The 17,276-nt window shown below is 41.5% G+C and overlaps 1 protein-coding gene across 1 annotated transcript in view; it reads left to right on the forward strand.

Annotated features, from left to right (window-relative positions):
* Nucleotides 1–565: 565 nt before the first annotated feature.
* The window catches only part of LOC105922272 (multivesicular body subunit 12B), a 45,921-nt gene continuing 29,210 nt past the window's right edge, over nucleotides 566–17,276 (forward strand). The window contains exons 1-5 of the mRNA XM_036130338.1: nucleotides 566–811; nucleotides 8,652–8,774; nucleotides 10,629–10,736; nucleotides 12,917–13,013; nucleotides 14,073–14,202. Coding sequence (XP_035986231.1) covers nucleotides 8,664–8,774; nucleotides 10,629–10,736; nucleotides 12,917–13,013; nucleotides 14,073–14,202 — 446 coding nt within the window. The 5' untranslated portion in view covers nucleotides 566–811; nucleotides 8,652–8,663. The remainder of the gene's footprint in view (nucleotides 812–8,651; nucleotides 8,775–10,628; nucleotides 10,737–12,916; nucleotides 13,014–14,072; nucleotides 14,203–17,276) is intronic.

Here is a 17,276-nt window from a genome sequence, read left to right on the forward strand (position 1 = left end):
CAGGATGGCTAAGGAGAGTAACAATAAGGTATGGGTAGATATTAATGTTAGTTTTGGTATAACAGAAATAAAGGGTATAATTTAACAAAAAGCAAAAGAGATGTGACAAAAGTTATGGGAAGAAGACAACAAAGGAAGGTGGTTTTATAAAATACAAAAGAGAATTGGACCAATGAGAAGATCAGAAAGGAACAGGAGAGAAGAGATAATTATTTCATGACTTTAAATAGGACACACTGGATTGAATAGATCATTATTTCTGATAGGGAAACATCAGACAGGGGAATGTGACTGTGGGGAAGATGAGATAGTGGAACATGTTATTTTGAATTGTAGGAAATATTGGATTCAGAGAAACGAGTTAATTAGGAAACTTAGTAACATGAAAATGAAACTTCATATTGTTGATTTATTGCAAAATGATTCAGGAAGCAGAGGATACCAGGTTATATTTGAGTTTTTGAAACAGATTAGGTTGTATAATAGGATATAGTTTTTTTTGTCATGTGGTCCACAACATACCATTTGGTGGCGGTAATGTTCACATAACGTTTTTTTTTTTTTGCCAACCGCCAATAAAATTCAAGAAGAAGAAGAAGAAGAAGGCTCTGCTCATGGCTGATATCGCTAACTAAAAGCCCAGTATGCAGATATTCACAAAGCAACACTTGTTTTGGACGGCTTCTTTGAATATGAAGATTTCCTAGGTACATGAGTCTCACAGGAGCTATCAGAAGGCGAGGAAAAGGAAAAAGCTGAAGGAAATAACAAGGCTAGTGTAACCGGAGTCCTCCCCCCTCCCCCTTACTGGGTAAGTAGTTGTACCACAAAGCTAATAAGCTAACATAGGACGTTATTCCGCACTCGATGTTTTGGAGTGCCTGTCAGTCTGCCCTATGTTGGTTTATGTTCAGCCAATAAACGATGCCCAGCGGTTAAACAGGCTGGTTTGTCAGTTGTAGTGGATCCTCCCAACTAGCATGCTAGCGGATTTGTTCGACGTTGCTAATTCTGTTAGCTTCACGCAATCGACATCAAACGTGGTGAGAAGTAAGGATTGTTTCATAAAACCAAATTTTTATTGAAGCGATCTTATATAAGCGGATGGGCATTTGTATATGCAGAGTCGACACATTATAAAAGGACTTGAATGACTTGATACAGCTAAATAATATTTCCCTGTAGTTCATATCAAGGGGTCACGGGTTCGTTGCTATGGTTATCGATACTCATGTGCAGGTTGATGTTTAGGATTCACTTAATTTGCTCAAAAGTAAAATTATTACTGTAATTATAGCTGCATTGATGCACATTCAAGAGCTTTACTGACTTTTCTATGTTGCTCCCAAACATTCGTGTCGTACGTGCATAAAAAATGAGTGAAACGGTCTAATTATGCAAGAACCCTGCATAATATTGGCTCCGTTTGGGGTCTTCACACTCAGAGATAGCACAGGGTTCTGAAAATTACACAAATACTCTTTTCCCCTAAATTAATATAATCAGAATAATTTTAAAAAGTTGACGAAAAACAAAAACATAAATCTAAACGGTGGAAAGCACTTGTCTCGTAGTACAAAGTATTTCGTCCCCCTGCCCTTTGCAATAGTGATGAAATCAGAGAGTAACAACTCCTGTTTAAACCCTTTTTTACTTTCAATTCAATTATGTTTATATAGTGCCAATTCATGATACGTGTCATCTCAAGGCACTTTCCAAAGTCAAATTCTATCAGATTATACAGATTGGTCAAAAAGTTTCTTACTAAGAAAACCCAGCAGGTTGCATCAAGTTTTGACAAGCAGCATTCACTCCTCCTGAAAGAGCGTAGGGCCACAGGGACAGTCGTCTGCATTGTATAGGGCTTTGCAGCAATCCTTCATACTGAGCAAACTTGAAGCGACAGTGGAGAAGAAAACTCCTTTAACGGGAAGGAAAAATCTCCAGCAGAACCAGGCTCAGTGTGAACGGTCATCTGCCCTGACCAACTGGGGGTTAAAGAAAACAGAGCAGAGACACAAAAGGCCCGTTTACACTACACTTTTTTTTAGCCGAGCCGAGACCAGTTTGAGCTTGTATCAGTTAACCAAGCCGAGACGACCTTTTACACACCACAGTATCCTGGTTCCTTGGTTGCTCCTCGCCTCCTAGTGACGATCTGCGGTACTGCTGCTCTCTGGGATTGAAGGCGGGACCGAGCAAATCAAAATGGCGGCGCCTGTAACATTCAGGATGTTATGGTTAGACAGAGTCAGCTTTTGGGACGTGGATAAGATAAACAAACGTCTAATAAGGATTTACAGATGCAGGAAACAACAACAGACACTGAGGTTCATCACACTGCTAAGCAGAATCATCTCTGGAAACCGTGTGGCATGGTAAGGAAGCTAGTATTTTTATGAATGTCTGAAATTTGTCTGAATGGAGTGGGAATCGGGACGTGCAGCCAGACACGCCGGAAACACCGCGGACAGTCAGCTGACTGTAAGGGGATGACGCGGTCTGCTCATGCGCTCTTCGTTATCAGATAACCAGGATTAAAAAAGACAGTCCGAGACCTACTCAGGAACTGGTCTGCAGTTAGCGCGGTCCGGTTATGTCTAGCGCGGTCCAGTTCAGTCTGCTGACCGTTTAGACAGGACAGTTATCTCGGTTACCGAGCTCGGACTGGTCTCGGCTCGGTTAAAAAAGTGTAGTGTGAACGGGCCTAATAAGAGACAAAAAAGCACAGAAGCACACATTCATCCAGCAATCTTTTCTACGTTATATTTTTCGTGCGCGCGTGTATGTATATACTGGAGGGCCAACTGAGTTTGCAAGCCGAAAAAACTACAAGTCGCCTCCAAAGCTTCCTCTGTTTGGTGGATATTGGTGTGCTGATGACCATTAGAGACTGCACAGTCGAGCAGGGTTGCATAATAGAACATGGCTGGAAAATGAGTGTGTATGAGCTGGTGGCTTTCATTGCAGTTCTGTTTATGAAGGCAGTACAGGGGAGTGTTGGCGGGATGTGTGGCCCAAAGACTTTGGGAATGCACATATCAAAGCCACAATGCCTCAAAACCGGTTTCAAGATATGATGAACAGGTGCGGATTTAGGAAATTTGGGGCCCTAGGCAAAGAAAGGCATGGGGCCCTCTAAATTGTGAAGACAACAGATAACAGACCAATTATACAGATACAGAAATTTTAATAGAATAGATATACATTCTTTTTTCTCCTTTTGTCCTTCTCTTATCCCTTTTCTTGTTGTTTTCCTCTATGTTTTCTTTTGTCCCTTTTTCTAGTAGACAAGCCATGATCTACTTATCTGTTCTCCATTTTTTTATTTGAATGAAATAATAGCTGGAAGTAAATCTGCGCCCGTCTCCATTTCTTGGTATGATCCTGTTCTTCACCTGGGGCGGTCCTCTCAGTACTATTGAGCAGCGTGCACGATCAGACAGCTGACTGGCCAGAGCTGGGTCATCTTCAGAAAGTACACTGTGCTGACTGCTTACCAGCAGAGTGGATGATGCTGGACTCTCTCAGTCTGGTAGAACAACATCATTCTCAAAGCCTGGCTGGATAATCAGCCCCCAGGAACTTGGGGGCCCTAGGCAACTGCCTTGTTTCGCCTAATGGTAAATCCACCCCTGATAATCAAATATCTGCGCTTCGACAACAAAGACACTCGTTAGGAACGTGTGAAAACGGACAAATTTGCTGCAATTTCAAACATCTGGCAACAGTTTGTACAGAACTGTGTGTGTCCTACAGTCCAGGGCAACATATTCCTGTTGATGGGCAATTATTTCCATCAAAGGTTCGTTGTCCCTTTCTGCAATACATTGCATCAAAGACTAATAAATTTGGAATTAAGTTTTGGATTGCAGTGGATCTGGACACAAAATACACGTGTAATCCATCCCCTATTTGGGAAAAGATCCGTCCCGCCCCACAGGAGAAAGGCTGTCTGAGAATGTTGTTGTGAAACTGATGGAGCCATTTATGGACCAGGGCAGGACTGTAACTATGGACAATTTGATGAACTTTGTTAGAGGTTTATGCAGGAAAAGGCAATACAAGAAGAAAAGATGAGACAGCATCGTGAGATGAAGAGACGTTCTCATGGTAAAACAACACAGTGCCAGGTGTGCAATCTCTGCAACAGGAACCACAGCACTGAGCGTTGTGTGCACTGCACAAAGTATACCTGTCGCAAATGCAGGAAGGACTCACCTTGGGTTTGTGGAAACTGCTAAATGGGACAATTGTAGCTTCATATGTAGTGCTTTTACTTGGGTGAAATCAATGTTACTCCAATACTGAAGTCATACTGTTTATTTTCTAAGCTGAAATGTTGAATGACATGAAAAGGCGAGACAAGACAAAATACAATTATTCTCTAAGTTCTTTCTTTCACACAGTGAGGTTTGCAATATAAATGAGTCTGTTGGTGAATGGGCAATATAAATAGGCTCTGCCTTGCCTTGTTGGAAAAGCATGGCTATGACCTGTTCTCAGCTCAGGAACTAGGACCCGTCACAGGTTATTTGCATTACAATAGGCATAGTTAGCAAGGTAGAGTGAATACACAAACCTGAAGAGGGGAGGGGGGCTTGCAAGAAAACTGAAATTCTCTGGGACTTCTAGTGGTAAAGAGTGACATTTAATCTGGTAAGTGAATTTATTCAGTTGCACTGCTGCAGCCAGAATTGGCTGAATACCTGGGAGATTGAATGGGGTAAATTAGCACAACAGGCCACTAACTCCAACCCGGAAAGTTCTCGTCAGAGCATTTGTGTCTAATTACACTGAAATTAGACAGTGAACTAACAATGCTACGTGCTAAGCTAACAGTATGGCACAGATGTTTCAGAGCTACATAAAGCTCACATACAGCATCTGCGAAGTTGTAAACCGCCCGGACAACAGACCTCTAAGATAGTGCTAGCTGTTATTAGCTTCACAGACAGCCCAATTATAGGGTTCTGTCACAGTCTGGGCCCTTTGGCCTGCACCACTCAATGCCCCGCTGCGTGAATGCATATTAAAACAGGGAAACAACATACGTACATGTGTTCAGTCTTTGTTGTTTCTAAGTTAGTGTTTTAATAAATTTTTAAATGGTACAGGGGCAGCATATATTTAGTTTCCACAAGCCTAGCGTGCCCTCTTGCGGCTATAGACGGTAATGTTTACTACTTGGTTCATGTTGTTCAGTATGATTTACCATTTAAAATTGATAAATAAGTTGCACCTGACTATAAGTTGCAGGATTAGCCAAAACATAAAAAAAAAGTAACTTGTAGTCCGAAACATATGGTACTTAACCTTGATTGAGCTAATACGTTAAAAAGTCTTACCAAACCTAGTCAGTTCAATAGTTTAGTCCCTTAAAGGAGCATATCACAAGTTCCGGAGTTTTATTCAGCCGTCTGACCCATCTGGCGACGAGTTGAAATGACATGGCATTGCATGGGAGAAGAGGAAAAGAATGTGCTGCTGCGACTGCACAGATTTTTTGTTCAGAGGCGTAATGTCTTCTGAGGTAGCAAATTTGAAATATTGAAGTTAGCCTGTGTTCTGTCGCTACTGCACCAATTACAGTGGAGTTTTGACAAAGGAGCCAGGTGAACGAGAGTGTGCGGAGCTCGCATACCTACGTGCACACCCAGAGAATACAACCCGAATCACTCTCTTATGAACTAGGGCTGGACGATAATTCAATAACAATATAGATCGATCGATAGACGTGTGACACAATAGGAAAAAAAAGGGTCGATAAAAGTGCGATACAGAGTTTTCCTTCCTTCCTTTCAGCCTATCATGTTAGTTGATGCTACAGTCACTACTTCCTCTCGACCAATCATAATCGCGGACTCAGGCACGCCGTCACAAAGCGCCGCTCTCTCAAACCACAACACACAGCACGTGAATATGTTGCAGTAAGGAGCGGTGGAGGAAACGGTCCCAAAACGGGGTTTTACTAGCTGACAAAAATAAACCACAGTGATTTGTAAAACTTGCCCAGAACCAGTAAAAACAAAGTCTGGTAACGCAACCAACTTGTCTCATCATGTAAGCCGCTCACTCCCGCAGCAGCGCGAGCTGTGCAGCCCCGCGCGACACCGCGTCATCTTCGTAGGAATCTTCTGGAACTTCTTCCAAAACAAAGCAGGTATAGCAGCTAAACTGGGCTCCCTTCTTCGTGATAAAAAGACAAATCGTCCAAGCGGCATCGCGCAAGGACATCACGCATGCAGTAACATGCTTCATAGTGAGGGGATATGTCTGCAGTTGAAAAACCTGCCTTCAAACAATTACTCGCCACTCTTGATCCGCGATATAAAGTTCCCGGACGCAAGTTTTTCTCTAACAGCGCTCCCTAAATTGTGCAACGAGTGCCGGGAATCAGTGCAAAATGAGCTGCAATCTGTGTCCTTACACGCCACAACCTCGGACCTCAGCCCTGCGTCAGCCTCTCAATTTTGAAACCTGAGAAGTAACTAGTGTACTATTCCCTCCTAAATAGGCTATTTTATTTATTTATTTGGTATATTTATATTGGTCATTTTACTGGTCACTTTAATTTATTCTTTGTCATTATTTAATAACATAACTCGGGTCTCTTAAGTTATTTTTCTTTAAAAAAATTCTGTTATGGTTAAAAAAGTTGGTTAAATAAATATTTAATTGGAGTTCTGTGTTTGTGTCCTTTATTAAAATTAAATCATTTAGCAATATCATAAAATGTCCAGGCAGAGCTGCACATAAAATATGGTTTTAAATATTTTCAATAATTATCGATATCGATCAATATGCATTTTTTTTTTTATCGATAAGCTTTTTTTTTATATTGTCCAGCCTTATTATGAACTAACTGCAGCAGAGGATGTTCTTCCTGCGGCAGCTGAAAAAATTCAACCTGCCAAGTACAATGATGGTGCACTTCTACACCATCTCAATTTTGAAACCTGAGAAAGGAGCCCAGTTTAGCTGCTATACCTGCTTTGTTTTGGAAGAACTTCCATAAGATTCCTCCGAAGACGCGGAGTCGCGCGGGGCTTACACAGAGCACGTGAATATGTCGCAGCAAGGAGCGGGGGAGGAAATTGTCCCAAAACGGGGTTTTACTAGTTCGCCAGTCTGACAGAAATATACCACAGTGATTTGTAAAACTTGCAAGGAACCGGTAAAAACAAAGTCTGGTAACGCAACAAACTTGTTTCATCACGTAAGCCGCTCACACCCGCAGCAGCGCGAGCTGTGCAGCCCCGCCACCACTCCGCGTCTTCGTAGGAATCTTATGGAAGTTCTTCCAAAACAAAGCAGGTATAGCAAGCTAAACTGGGCTCCCTTCTCTGTGATAAAATGACAAAGCGTCCAAGCGGCATAAGGACACCACGCATGCAGTAACGTGCTTAATATTGATGGGTATGCTGCTGTTGTCTACAGTTGAAAAATCTGGCTTCAAACAATTACTTGCCACTCTCGATATAAAGTTCCGGTACGCAAGTTTTTTTCTAACAGCGCTCCCTAAATTGTGCAACTAACGCTGGGAATCAGTGCAAAATGAGCTGCAACCTCGGACCTCAGCCATGCATCAGCCTCTCAATTATGAAACCTGAGAAGTAACTGGTGTACTATTCCCACCTAAATTTTTATTTATTTATTTGGTATATTTATTTTGGTAATTTTACTGGTCACTTTAGTTTATTCTTTGTCAGTATTTAATAACATAACTCAGGTCTCTTAAGTTATTTTCCTGGTTAAATAAAGATTTAATTGGAATTCTGTGTTTGTGTTCTTTATTAAAATTAAATCATTTGGCAATATCATAAAATGTTAAGGCAGAGCTGCACATAAAATATGGTTTTAAATATTTTCAATAATTATATGCATTTTTTTTAATCGATAATTTTTTTTCTATATCGTCCAGCACTATATATATATATATATATATATATATATATATATATATATATTCTATATATTATATTTGATATCTTATATAATTATATTATCGTGTGTGTGTGTGTCTCTCTCAGTATCATATGTGTGTGTGTATATATATAAATATATATGTGTGTATATATATATATATATATATGTGTGTATATATATATATAAATATATATGTGTGTATATATATATATAAATATATATGTGTGTATATATATATATAAATATATATGTGTGTATATATATATATAAATATATATGTGTGTATATATATATATATAAATATATATGTGTGTGTATATATATATATAAATATATATGTGTGTATATATATATATGTGTGTATATATATATATATATATATGTGTGTGTATATATATATATATATATATATATATATATATATATATATATATATATATATATATATATATATATATATATATAATATAATATAATATAATTTTTGTGTGGAATGTTTGTATATCTGAATATTTGGAGCATGTAACAAAAGTAATTTCCCTCTGGGATTATTAAAGTATGTCTGATTCTGATTAAACTCCCTAAGCCTGAATGTTATAATGCTTTATTTACACAAATGAAGTCTGTAGCATTTTAAATTTTGAATCTAAAAATATGTCTTGTAGTCAGCAACTTTCAGAGTTCCCTTTTTACTAGGAGTATGCCGTCCTGTTTTGTTGCAGAACTCTGCAGAGATGCCTGAGGTACGGGACCTTTCAGAGGCCTTACCAGAGATGTCTATGGACCCAATCACTGGTGTTGGAGTGGTAGCTTCCAGGAACAGGGCACCCACTGGATATGACGTGGTAAACAATGAAGGATGCCAAGGGCAAATGATGGATAAACTTGAGCCATTCTGTAAAGTGAAAATGTGAATAATATATTTTTTAAAAAGCACAAACATTAACTCCTACATGTAAAATATGGTCCAGAGTTTAGTGGGAACTTGTGTTAAATCAGTTCTTTGTTCCAGTCAACATGTTCATTTTATTTAACTTCAGACTTCAACAGACTTGTAACTTTCCTCACTAAACCATTTGGTGTGTTGCTTTATAGGCTTTACATTGCTCCCTGTCAGGGCGCAACGCTCATAAAAACATGTTTGCTCTTTTGAAGAAAACAAGAAGCATGCAGTGTTTCCCATAGCTTAAGAATTTACTTGTGGTGGTGGACAGTGCGAAGTAGCATGTTGCCTGTTTCGAAAGCACAGACATTCCTCATACTGTAAATCTCACATATCAGGTGGTATTTATTTACACTGAATGTGTAATCAGAATTTGACCCTGTCCTGAGCTGTTTTTTGCTTTGTTTTTTTACCTCATTGTCCAACTCTCTGTTATTCCTACCTTTGTTTGTCAATCATACTTTTCAACCAATCAAAACAGCACGAAGAGCAACATGCTAGCCAATTACTGAGGGGGTTGGGGGGTGGGTCACTACATTCGTAGCCTACTTGGATCATCGTCGCTGGTGCGGAATGCATATTCTGACTTATTTCTCAATACAAGAAGTGACAACTGAGCAAACGAGAGCGAACAGGAAGCAGTGCCATTAATTTATGTTGGAAACATCAACACTGAAGTAAACATCCATGCTGGAATGGTTGGCTACAGCAGTTTGGGGGCACAACATATTCACATGCTCTGTGTTGTGGTTTGAAAGGGCGGCGCTTTGACGGCGTGCCTGGGTCCGCGATTATGATTGGTCGAGAGGAAGCAGTGACTGTAGCATCAACTAATATGATAGGCTGAAAGGAAGGAAGGAAGGAAAACTGTCTCTATATCAAACTTTTATCGACCCTTTTTTTTTTTCCTGTCGCACCACACGTCTATTGATCGATATATATTGTTATTGAATTATCGTCCAGCCCTATTTAGCATGTTTAAGATAGTCGGCACGAGAGCCAATTCTTCTTCAGCAAGGTTCCATCCCACCAGTCAATACCCGGGAGAGACTGCGATGCTGCGCGTCCTTGCCTGCTTGGAGCAGTTCAGCGCATCCGTTCTGAGTCCATGTAAAACAATTCCATATGGGAACACTTCTTCCCGCCAAGCCGATTCCTTGATCACCGTGGCCGTAAAAAGAAGAGCTTTGCATGTCTGGACTCAAGTCCGCAAGTATGAGGAAAGGAGCCTGTAGTTAGGCGCACTTGTTTGTTCAAAAAAAGTGATCTGCTCTTTGCTAGCGCTCGTATTTCCATACAATGTCAGGGGCCTGTGCCCCGCAGTTCTGTTTGTTTGATAAATCTGGGGTTCAACTGTAAATTATGTGATTATGTCTTTGTTTTCCGCATCACGGAAATTATGGGCCTCAGCAACTAGCTACTTTATCGATACCTTATAGAATAGTCATACAATATGGGACAAAAAGTTTACTTAGCACTGAAACACCAGCTTTACACTCTGGCGCTAGGTGCATAAAGTAGGCTGCTGAATCTGATTTATTTTTTTTTTGGAGAGGGTGGGGTCTTCCTGGGCTGGTCACCCAAGTAGAGTCTGTATGGGAAACACTGGCATGTCACTATAATCCTGTGCTGTATTTGCTGTTCAGTCTTAATCTGGTTTGCCGCTCAAAAATGCTTTTGTGACTGTTTTGACAAACTGTTGGTTGAATTGTTGTCTCAGGTCAGTGATTCTTCCTCTCAAATTCCCTTCCTCTAGATATCTACGACAACAGATGGCCTGGATGCAGACTTGTGGAAAGATGGTCTTTTCAAATCCAAGGTGACCCGTTACCTTTGCTTCACCAGAGTTTTCTCAAAAGAAAATGTAAGTTGGCTCACTTCAGCAACCAACAAACTGAATGTATTTTTCACATATAAAACTGTTAACCTGTCTCCAGTTTATCAAAGATCAAAGGCTTCCTCCGCAGTCTTAAAAGCAATATATTTGTGGTGTGTGTCTTGAGTTGGTGTGGAACAGGATAATAGATTATTTTGTGTTTCCCAACCTTTCTATTGCTTTTAGTGAAAAATATTAATCTGAATTATAACAAGCAATTGATGACATGTAGATGTGGGAGATCCTAGCTAGATTTTAAACTGAGGGGAGCACATCAACATGTTTGCAGTCAGGCTTGTTAACTTTAATAAAGGCAATATTCTCAGCATCAACATTAAAGAAGATTACTTGCTGAATATACTCTCCATTGTTCCAGTTAGACATTAAAGTTAATTAAAACTATTCTGTTATGTAGCTTCAAAATAATTTAAATCTAAATTATAGCTGTGTTTACCTTCCACTCGTGCCGCAGTAGATTCTGAACAATCTGTCTCGAGGAGCTGCCTCAGTGCTGAGGAGCTTTATTGCATGCTCAGCTGACAGCTGGCTGTAGTGCAGCAACAGCAAACATAACGCAGCAAAGAACACCTTGGAGTACTTTAACATTTAAGCCATGTCTTGATAAACCAAACAGATATTGGAGCTTCACACAGCTGTGATGGGGTGCTCTTTGCTCATCTATTGACAACATATGCATAAACGCCTTAAGGACTGGCCTTGCCTATTGGGAGCTGACGTTTCAGACTGGCTGAAACGTCAGCTCGGCTGAAACGTGGGTCCCTCACGCGGTTAAAGTGCAGTTATTTGTGCTGAGGAAGCTGTTTGCCCAATTAAAATAATCACATAACTCCCATAATCTTTAGTCGATTTTCACAATGTTTGGTTTGTTACAAACGACAGAGATATGGTTATAATACAGCACACTGTCACACATTAAAGATATGTTTTCATGGGGAAATTACCTGTTTTATACTCTTTAACAAAGACTTATGGTATCACATAATAGATATAAATTAATACATTTTATATTTTATTAAAAAACAAGCCTGATTGTTTATTTGCATTTATTTAAATTATCTCTCACGCATAATCCTGAGCCTTCTGCACAGACCAACAATGATTTCTTCATATTTTTGCAAGCTGTGTATGCACAGTCACGTGCACACAGTGTATTCACACCAGCCCTGTTTGGTCCGCTTTAATCGGACTCTGGTTCATTTGCTCAGAAAGTTCGGTTCATTTAGGCAGGTGTGAATGTGCACTCAAACTTTGATGTGGATCAAAAAAGCGAACTAAGGTCCGCCTCAAAACCTAGGTCTCGACTGAGCTGAACTCTGGAGCAGTTTGAATGCATATGAGAATGCCAAGCGGGCCGGTGGCCACTCCAAAAGCAGGAAGCAGACTGTTGTTTATCTTTTCAATGAATTTGTAATTATTTTAATTTCTTGCCTGTTTTTGCACTAAGAGTGTAACATGGTCCTTAAATACACTATATGGGTTCTGTTTTATTTCAATAAATTATATTTTTTAATTTAGAAATCCGGAATGCAATGTGTAAGTTAAACTTTAAGCACTTTTTTGTTTGTAAACAATTTCACTACAGAGGCAGCTACACTGTATTGTTAGTTGAATTTTTGTTGACCAAAAAGGAATGAACTTTTAACATATTGATGTTAGAACGTTTAATTTTAGTTGCAGATGCATCCTTTTCAGTTTAATATTCAAAAGAATTTCACTATTTTTTAATTTGCATTTTTTCATGTATTTCTGTTAAAATAAGATTAAGTGAAAAATCTCCAGGATGTGCTCATGTTTTTAATCTGACGATTTGAATAATCATCAGATTAATCAATAGTATAGTCGAGTACTTAAATAATTGCTAGTGACAGCCCTAGAGTGTATTATTGGCAACTACTAATGAAATAATTGTGGTTGGAATATAGGAATATATTTCTAAAGTTATCTATCTCTTCTGTGGAAACTTTGTTTTACCATCAAAGAGCAACTGACAAAATGTAAGGATTTTTACACTGGTCGAGCAAGCATAATATATTGGGAACGGAGATTGTGCTTGAATCTATGCTACCTGCTCTTTTTTTCACCTCTCTTGACCTTCATGTGAATATCAATAGTCTGTCCTTGTAATCACTGATCACCCTCTCTTCTAGAGCCATTTAGGCAACGTTCTTGTGGACATGAAACTGATTGATATAAAGGACACTTTGCCAGTGGGTTTCATCCCAATCCAGGAGACTGTCGACACTCGTAAGTCTGACAAAAACCAATAGGGAATTTAAAGATTTGCTTCATCTTGAAGCTTTTAAGTATGGTTAAAGTTCAAATGGAAAGAAGTGCATCCAGAGCAGTTTTATTGTGTGTGATGGTAGATTATAATTTTTTTTTCTCCATGTGGCTGGTTGAAATTGCGATTAAAAATGCTCCAAGTAATAAAAAAACGCGAGACTTTTACAGTATACTGGGCGCCTCCAGCAATTCGCTAGTCCAGCGAGAACAGTCACGTGACGAAAACACAGCCATGACGTCAGTGTAGTCAAACATCCTCGAGCGTGTGTCAAGTACCACTACCACTACTAAAGGATCTTAAAAAGTCATTACAATGGTCTATTGTACTGCTGTCAGTTGTAAGAATGGCTTTAGATCAGGGAAAGGAATTATCCAACGGACCTGGTTTTGCATTAAATTTGGATCCGGAAAGGCTGGGTAAAGCTACTCCCTGTTAAATCCCTATTTCTGCCATGCTGCCTACTAGCGTCATAATCATCGCTACTACTCCTCTCTCCACTTCCCTCATTGTTGTCCCGGAATTCACGCCTAACTATCGGCTCAAAAGCATATGGCTGGACACGGCACTCTTCGTTTTTAACATCCGATGGGCTAGCTTCGTATTCGTCCTCGTTTAAGGTTAAAAACTCAATCACAAAGGTGAATAAATATTGACTCGCTATGTAAAATGACTACTTCTTGATATCATGTTTGACTGAACCGACGTCACGGCATCCTAAAGCGCTTCCTCGTGGCTAAGACAGTGGGTCACGTGACTGAATGAGGAATTTAGCGTCGTCTGCTATTTTTGTGAATTATTTTATGCTATAAACAATAAAACGCTTTCATTTTTTTTTGTTTTTCAATTGTGATGTATTTCATTTTGTACGTACTATCAAATGAGAAACTATAAATATGTGGTTTTCTATTTGAACTTTAAGGTCAATAATTAGAATAACCCTACTATTCCTTTATCACTGTCTTGTGTTTGAGTATTTTGTTGGTATTAGAGCGACGATCAGTCTGTCTTATTTCTTACAGAGGAACAGGCCTTCAGAAAGAGACGACTATGCATCAAGTTTATTCCGAGAGACTCTACAGAAGCAGCTATCTGTGACATCCGTATCCTTGGACGCACAAAACAGGCCCCTCCTCAGTATACCTTTATAGGGTGAGCATCCTGAGATCAGTAATGAGTTTTTGGGTTAAGACTTGGCAAGATGTTCATTAGGAAAGGCTAGGGTTTAACTAAACTTAACTAAAATATTTAGTCTGAACATTTGTTTGGTTTTGTAGCTGATTATATGGATGCATTGTCACATCCTTTCTTTGCAAGGAGTGAATGCCTAGTAAAGCCGGGCATACACTGGACAATATTTTCCATCGTTGTACTCAGATAGAGCTCAAACTGTACGACGACACTGCAGGGTTTAAAAGTTCACTGCTCACAATATATGTTCTTACACTGTACGGCCCGATGCTTTGATGCGATCTAAGTACTCACACTGTCTGTCTGAAAACCACAAGTCAGACTCAGCCCCATTGGGAGATGGCGCTACTCGGACTCGTCTATCCGGAAGCCCAATGTAAACAGTAGTTGAAGAAGAAAAAGATGGAAGTGTCAATGCTCACGGTTAAATATAAGGCTCACAAGAATGAGATGCGTTGCCTTGGCAATTCTACGAGTTGTTCCTCCGTAGTTTGACTCCATGTCACACATACCACCGCCATGCTTCTCTCCACTCCTGTGTTTTCGTCTGGGAACAAGAAGAAGAAGAATTCCCTTGTTTGCACATGCGCAGTGCGCTGGGTTGGAGGAAATCGACTCGTAGACGCTCGTAACTCCGATTCAACAGCAGGACGACCTCACGATCAATCATGAGGGCCGACTGAATTTCAAACATATTTGATTTTCATCCGACTGTCTGATTCTTTATCGGGTGGTCATCGTAAGAGGCTAATCGCCCCTCGTTACCCCCTGTATACTACACGACACAGGATGCACGATCCCACTGAAACTCTGCCCGATTCAAAAAATTCTCGCACGACTGAAGAATCGGCCCAAAAAGGGCAAAAACCCATACAGTGTATGCCCGGCTTAAGGTTAGTTTGAAACAAAAAAATCATAGGATATCTCTGCTGTCAGTAACAGCAGCTCCTACTGCTGTTTTGTTTTTTTTGTTTTTTTTCCAAGATGGCGCTGCGCAGGCAGCAGCCAGTCACAGCGGTATCCCTTCTTTTCCTACTTTCTCATTTTTATTGTGTTTTCTGGATTGCTTGTATATTATTGAATACCGGATCGGGTATTCTGAGTCTAGATGCCCTGAAGAAACCAACTTTATTATTATTTTTGTTACTTTCGGCACATTTCGATGCCGCAAGTGGAGATCCCTTTGTCCGCAACTCAGAGCGTCCCTTGATCTACACGAGGAACCAGCTTCTCGAACTACATGACTCCTCGCGCTGCGGCCCCGTTCATCACCACGCTGAGAAACTATACATCCCCGCAGAAATACGGAGGAGGCGGAGAGGATGTCGGGGCGGGAGGACGAAGCGGAGGAAAGGTTATTTACCATCGGTTGTCACGGGAAACGTTAGATCTTTACGGAACAAGATGGAGGAACTCACAGCACTAACCCGTTTCCAAAGTAAGTACAGAGACGCTAGCATTATGTGCTTCACGGAGACGTGGTTAGATGGATCTGTCCCGGACTCAGTGATCTCCCTGGACGGCTTTAAACTCATCCGCGCGGACAGAACTTTTGCAGGGAGTGGAAAAAAGAGAGGGGGAGGGCTGGCGGTGTTTGTGAATGAGAGGTGGTGTAACGCGGCGCATGTTCACGTGAAGCAGCAGATATGCTGCTCGGATTTTGAACTTCTCGCAGTGAGTTTGAGACCTTATTACTTGCCGAGAGAGTTGGGCCACGTGATCATGCTCTGTGTTTACATCCCTCCCTCCGCGGACGCCGCGTGTGAGCGGATCCACGCCGCTGTAAACAATCTGCAAACACAGCACCCCCGCGCGCTCCTGCTGATCACAGGGGATTTCCACCATGCCTCCCTCGGTTCCACCCTCCCCACGCTCACCCAGTACGTCACGTGTAAAACAAGGGACAATAAAACGCTGGACCTTTTTTATGCTAACGTTAAGGACGCTTACACCTCCTCCCCCCTCTGGGACGCTCAGACCACAACCTCGTCTACCTGCCCCCCCATTACATTCCACTGGTGAGGAAACAAAAGGCACAGAAGAAGTCAGTGAAAGTTTGGTCAGACGAAGCCAGTGAGAAGCTGAGGGACTGTTTCAGAACCACAGACTGGAGCATGTTCCTAAGCTCTCATGGAGAGGATATCAACAGCCTGACTGAATGCATCACTGACTACATGAACTTCTGTGTGGAGAGCATCGTGCCATCACGACGGCTACGATGCTTTCCAAACAACCCCCGCTGGGTGACCCCTGAGCTGAAAGTCCTCCTGAACCAGAAGAAGAGGGCTTTCTACTCAGGGCACAGAGAGGAGCAGCGTAGAGTCCAGCGGGAGCTCCAGTGGAAGATCAGGGCAGCAAAGAAGGACTATGGGAAGAACATGGAGGAGCAGCTGGCGCAGAACAACGTCAGGGATGTGTGGAGAGGTCTGAAGAACATCTCCGGCTTCGGGCAGAGGACCAGCAGGGCTGCAGACGGTGACACCAAGACTGCAGATGAGTTGAACACATTCTTCACTCGGTTCGACTCCCCCCACACTGGCCCCCTCCCTGCCGTCAACTCCATACGTCTCCAACCACCAGCCCTCCAGAGACCTACCAACCCCCCCCACCGCCACTCCTATCAACGACTGAACCATCCACACCTTCAGCCCTGCCTTCCTCCCCCCTCACAGTGACACCAATGCAGGTGAGAGGTCAGCTGATGAAGCTGAAACAGAGTAAAGCCTCAGGACCGGACGGCGTCCCCCCAAGGCTGCTGAGGACCTGTGCAGATAAGCTCTGTGAGGTCCTCAGCTACATCTACAACCTGAGCCTCAGCCTCGGGGTGGTGCCCACCCTGTGGAAGACCTCCTGTGTGGTACCGGTTCCCAAAACACCGCACGCCAGGGAACCGGCCCACTTCAGACCAGTCACTCTGACCTCCCACCTGATGAAGACCATAGAGCGCCTCATCCTTGCACACCTGCACACCGTGGTGAGCCCCACTCTGGACCCGCTGCAGTTTGCCTACCAGCCCAACATCGGAGTAGAGGATT

Source organism: Fundulus heteroclitus, unplaced genomic scaffold, assembly GCF_011125445.2.
Source record: "Fundulus heteroclitus isolate FHET01 unplaced genomic scaffold, MU-UCD_Fhet_4.1 scaffold_341, whole genome shotgun sequence".
Classification (NCBI taxonomy): Eukaryota; Metazoa; Chordata; class Actinopteri; order Cyprinodontiformes; family Fundulidae; genus Fundulus; species Fundulus heteroclitus.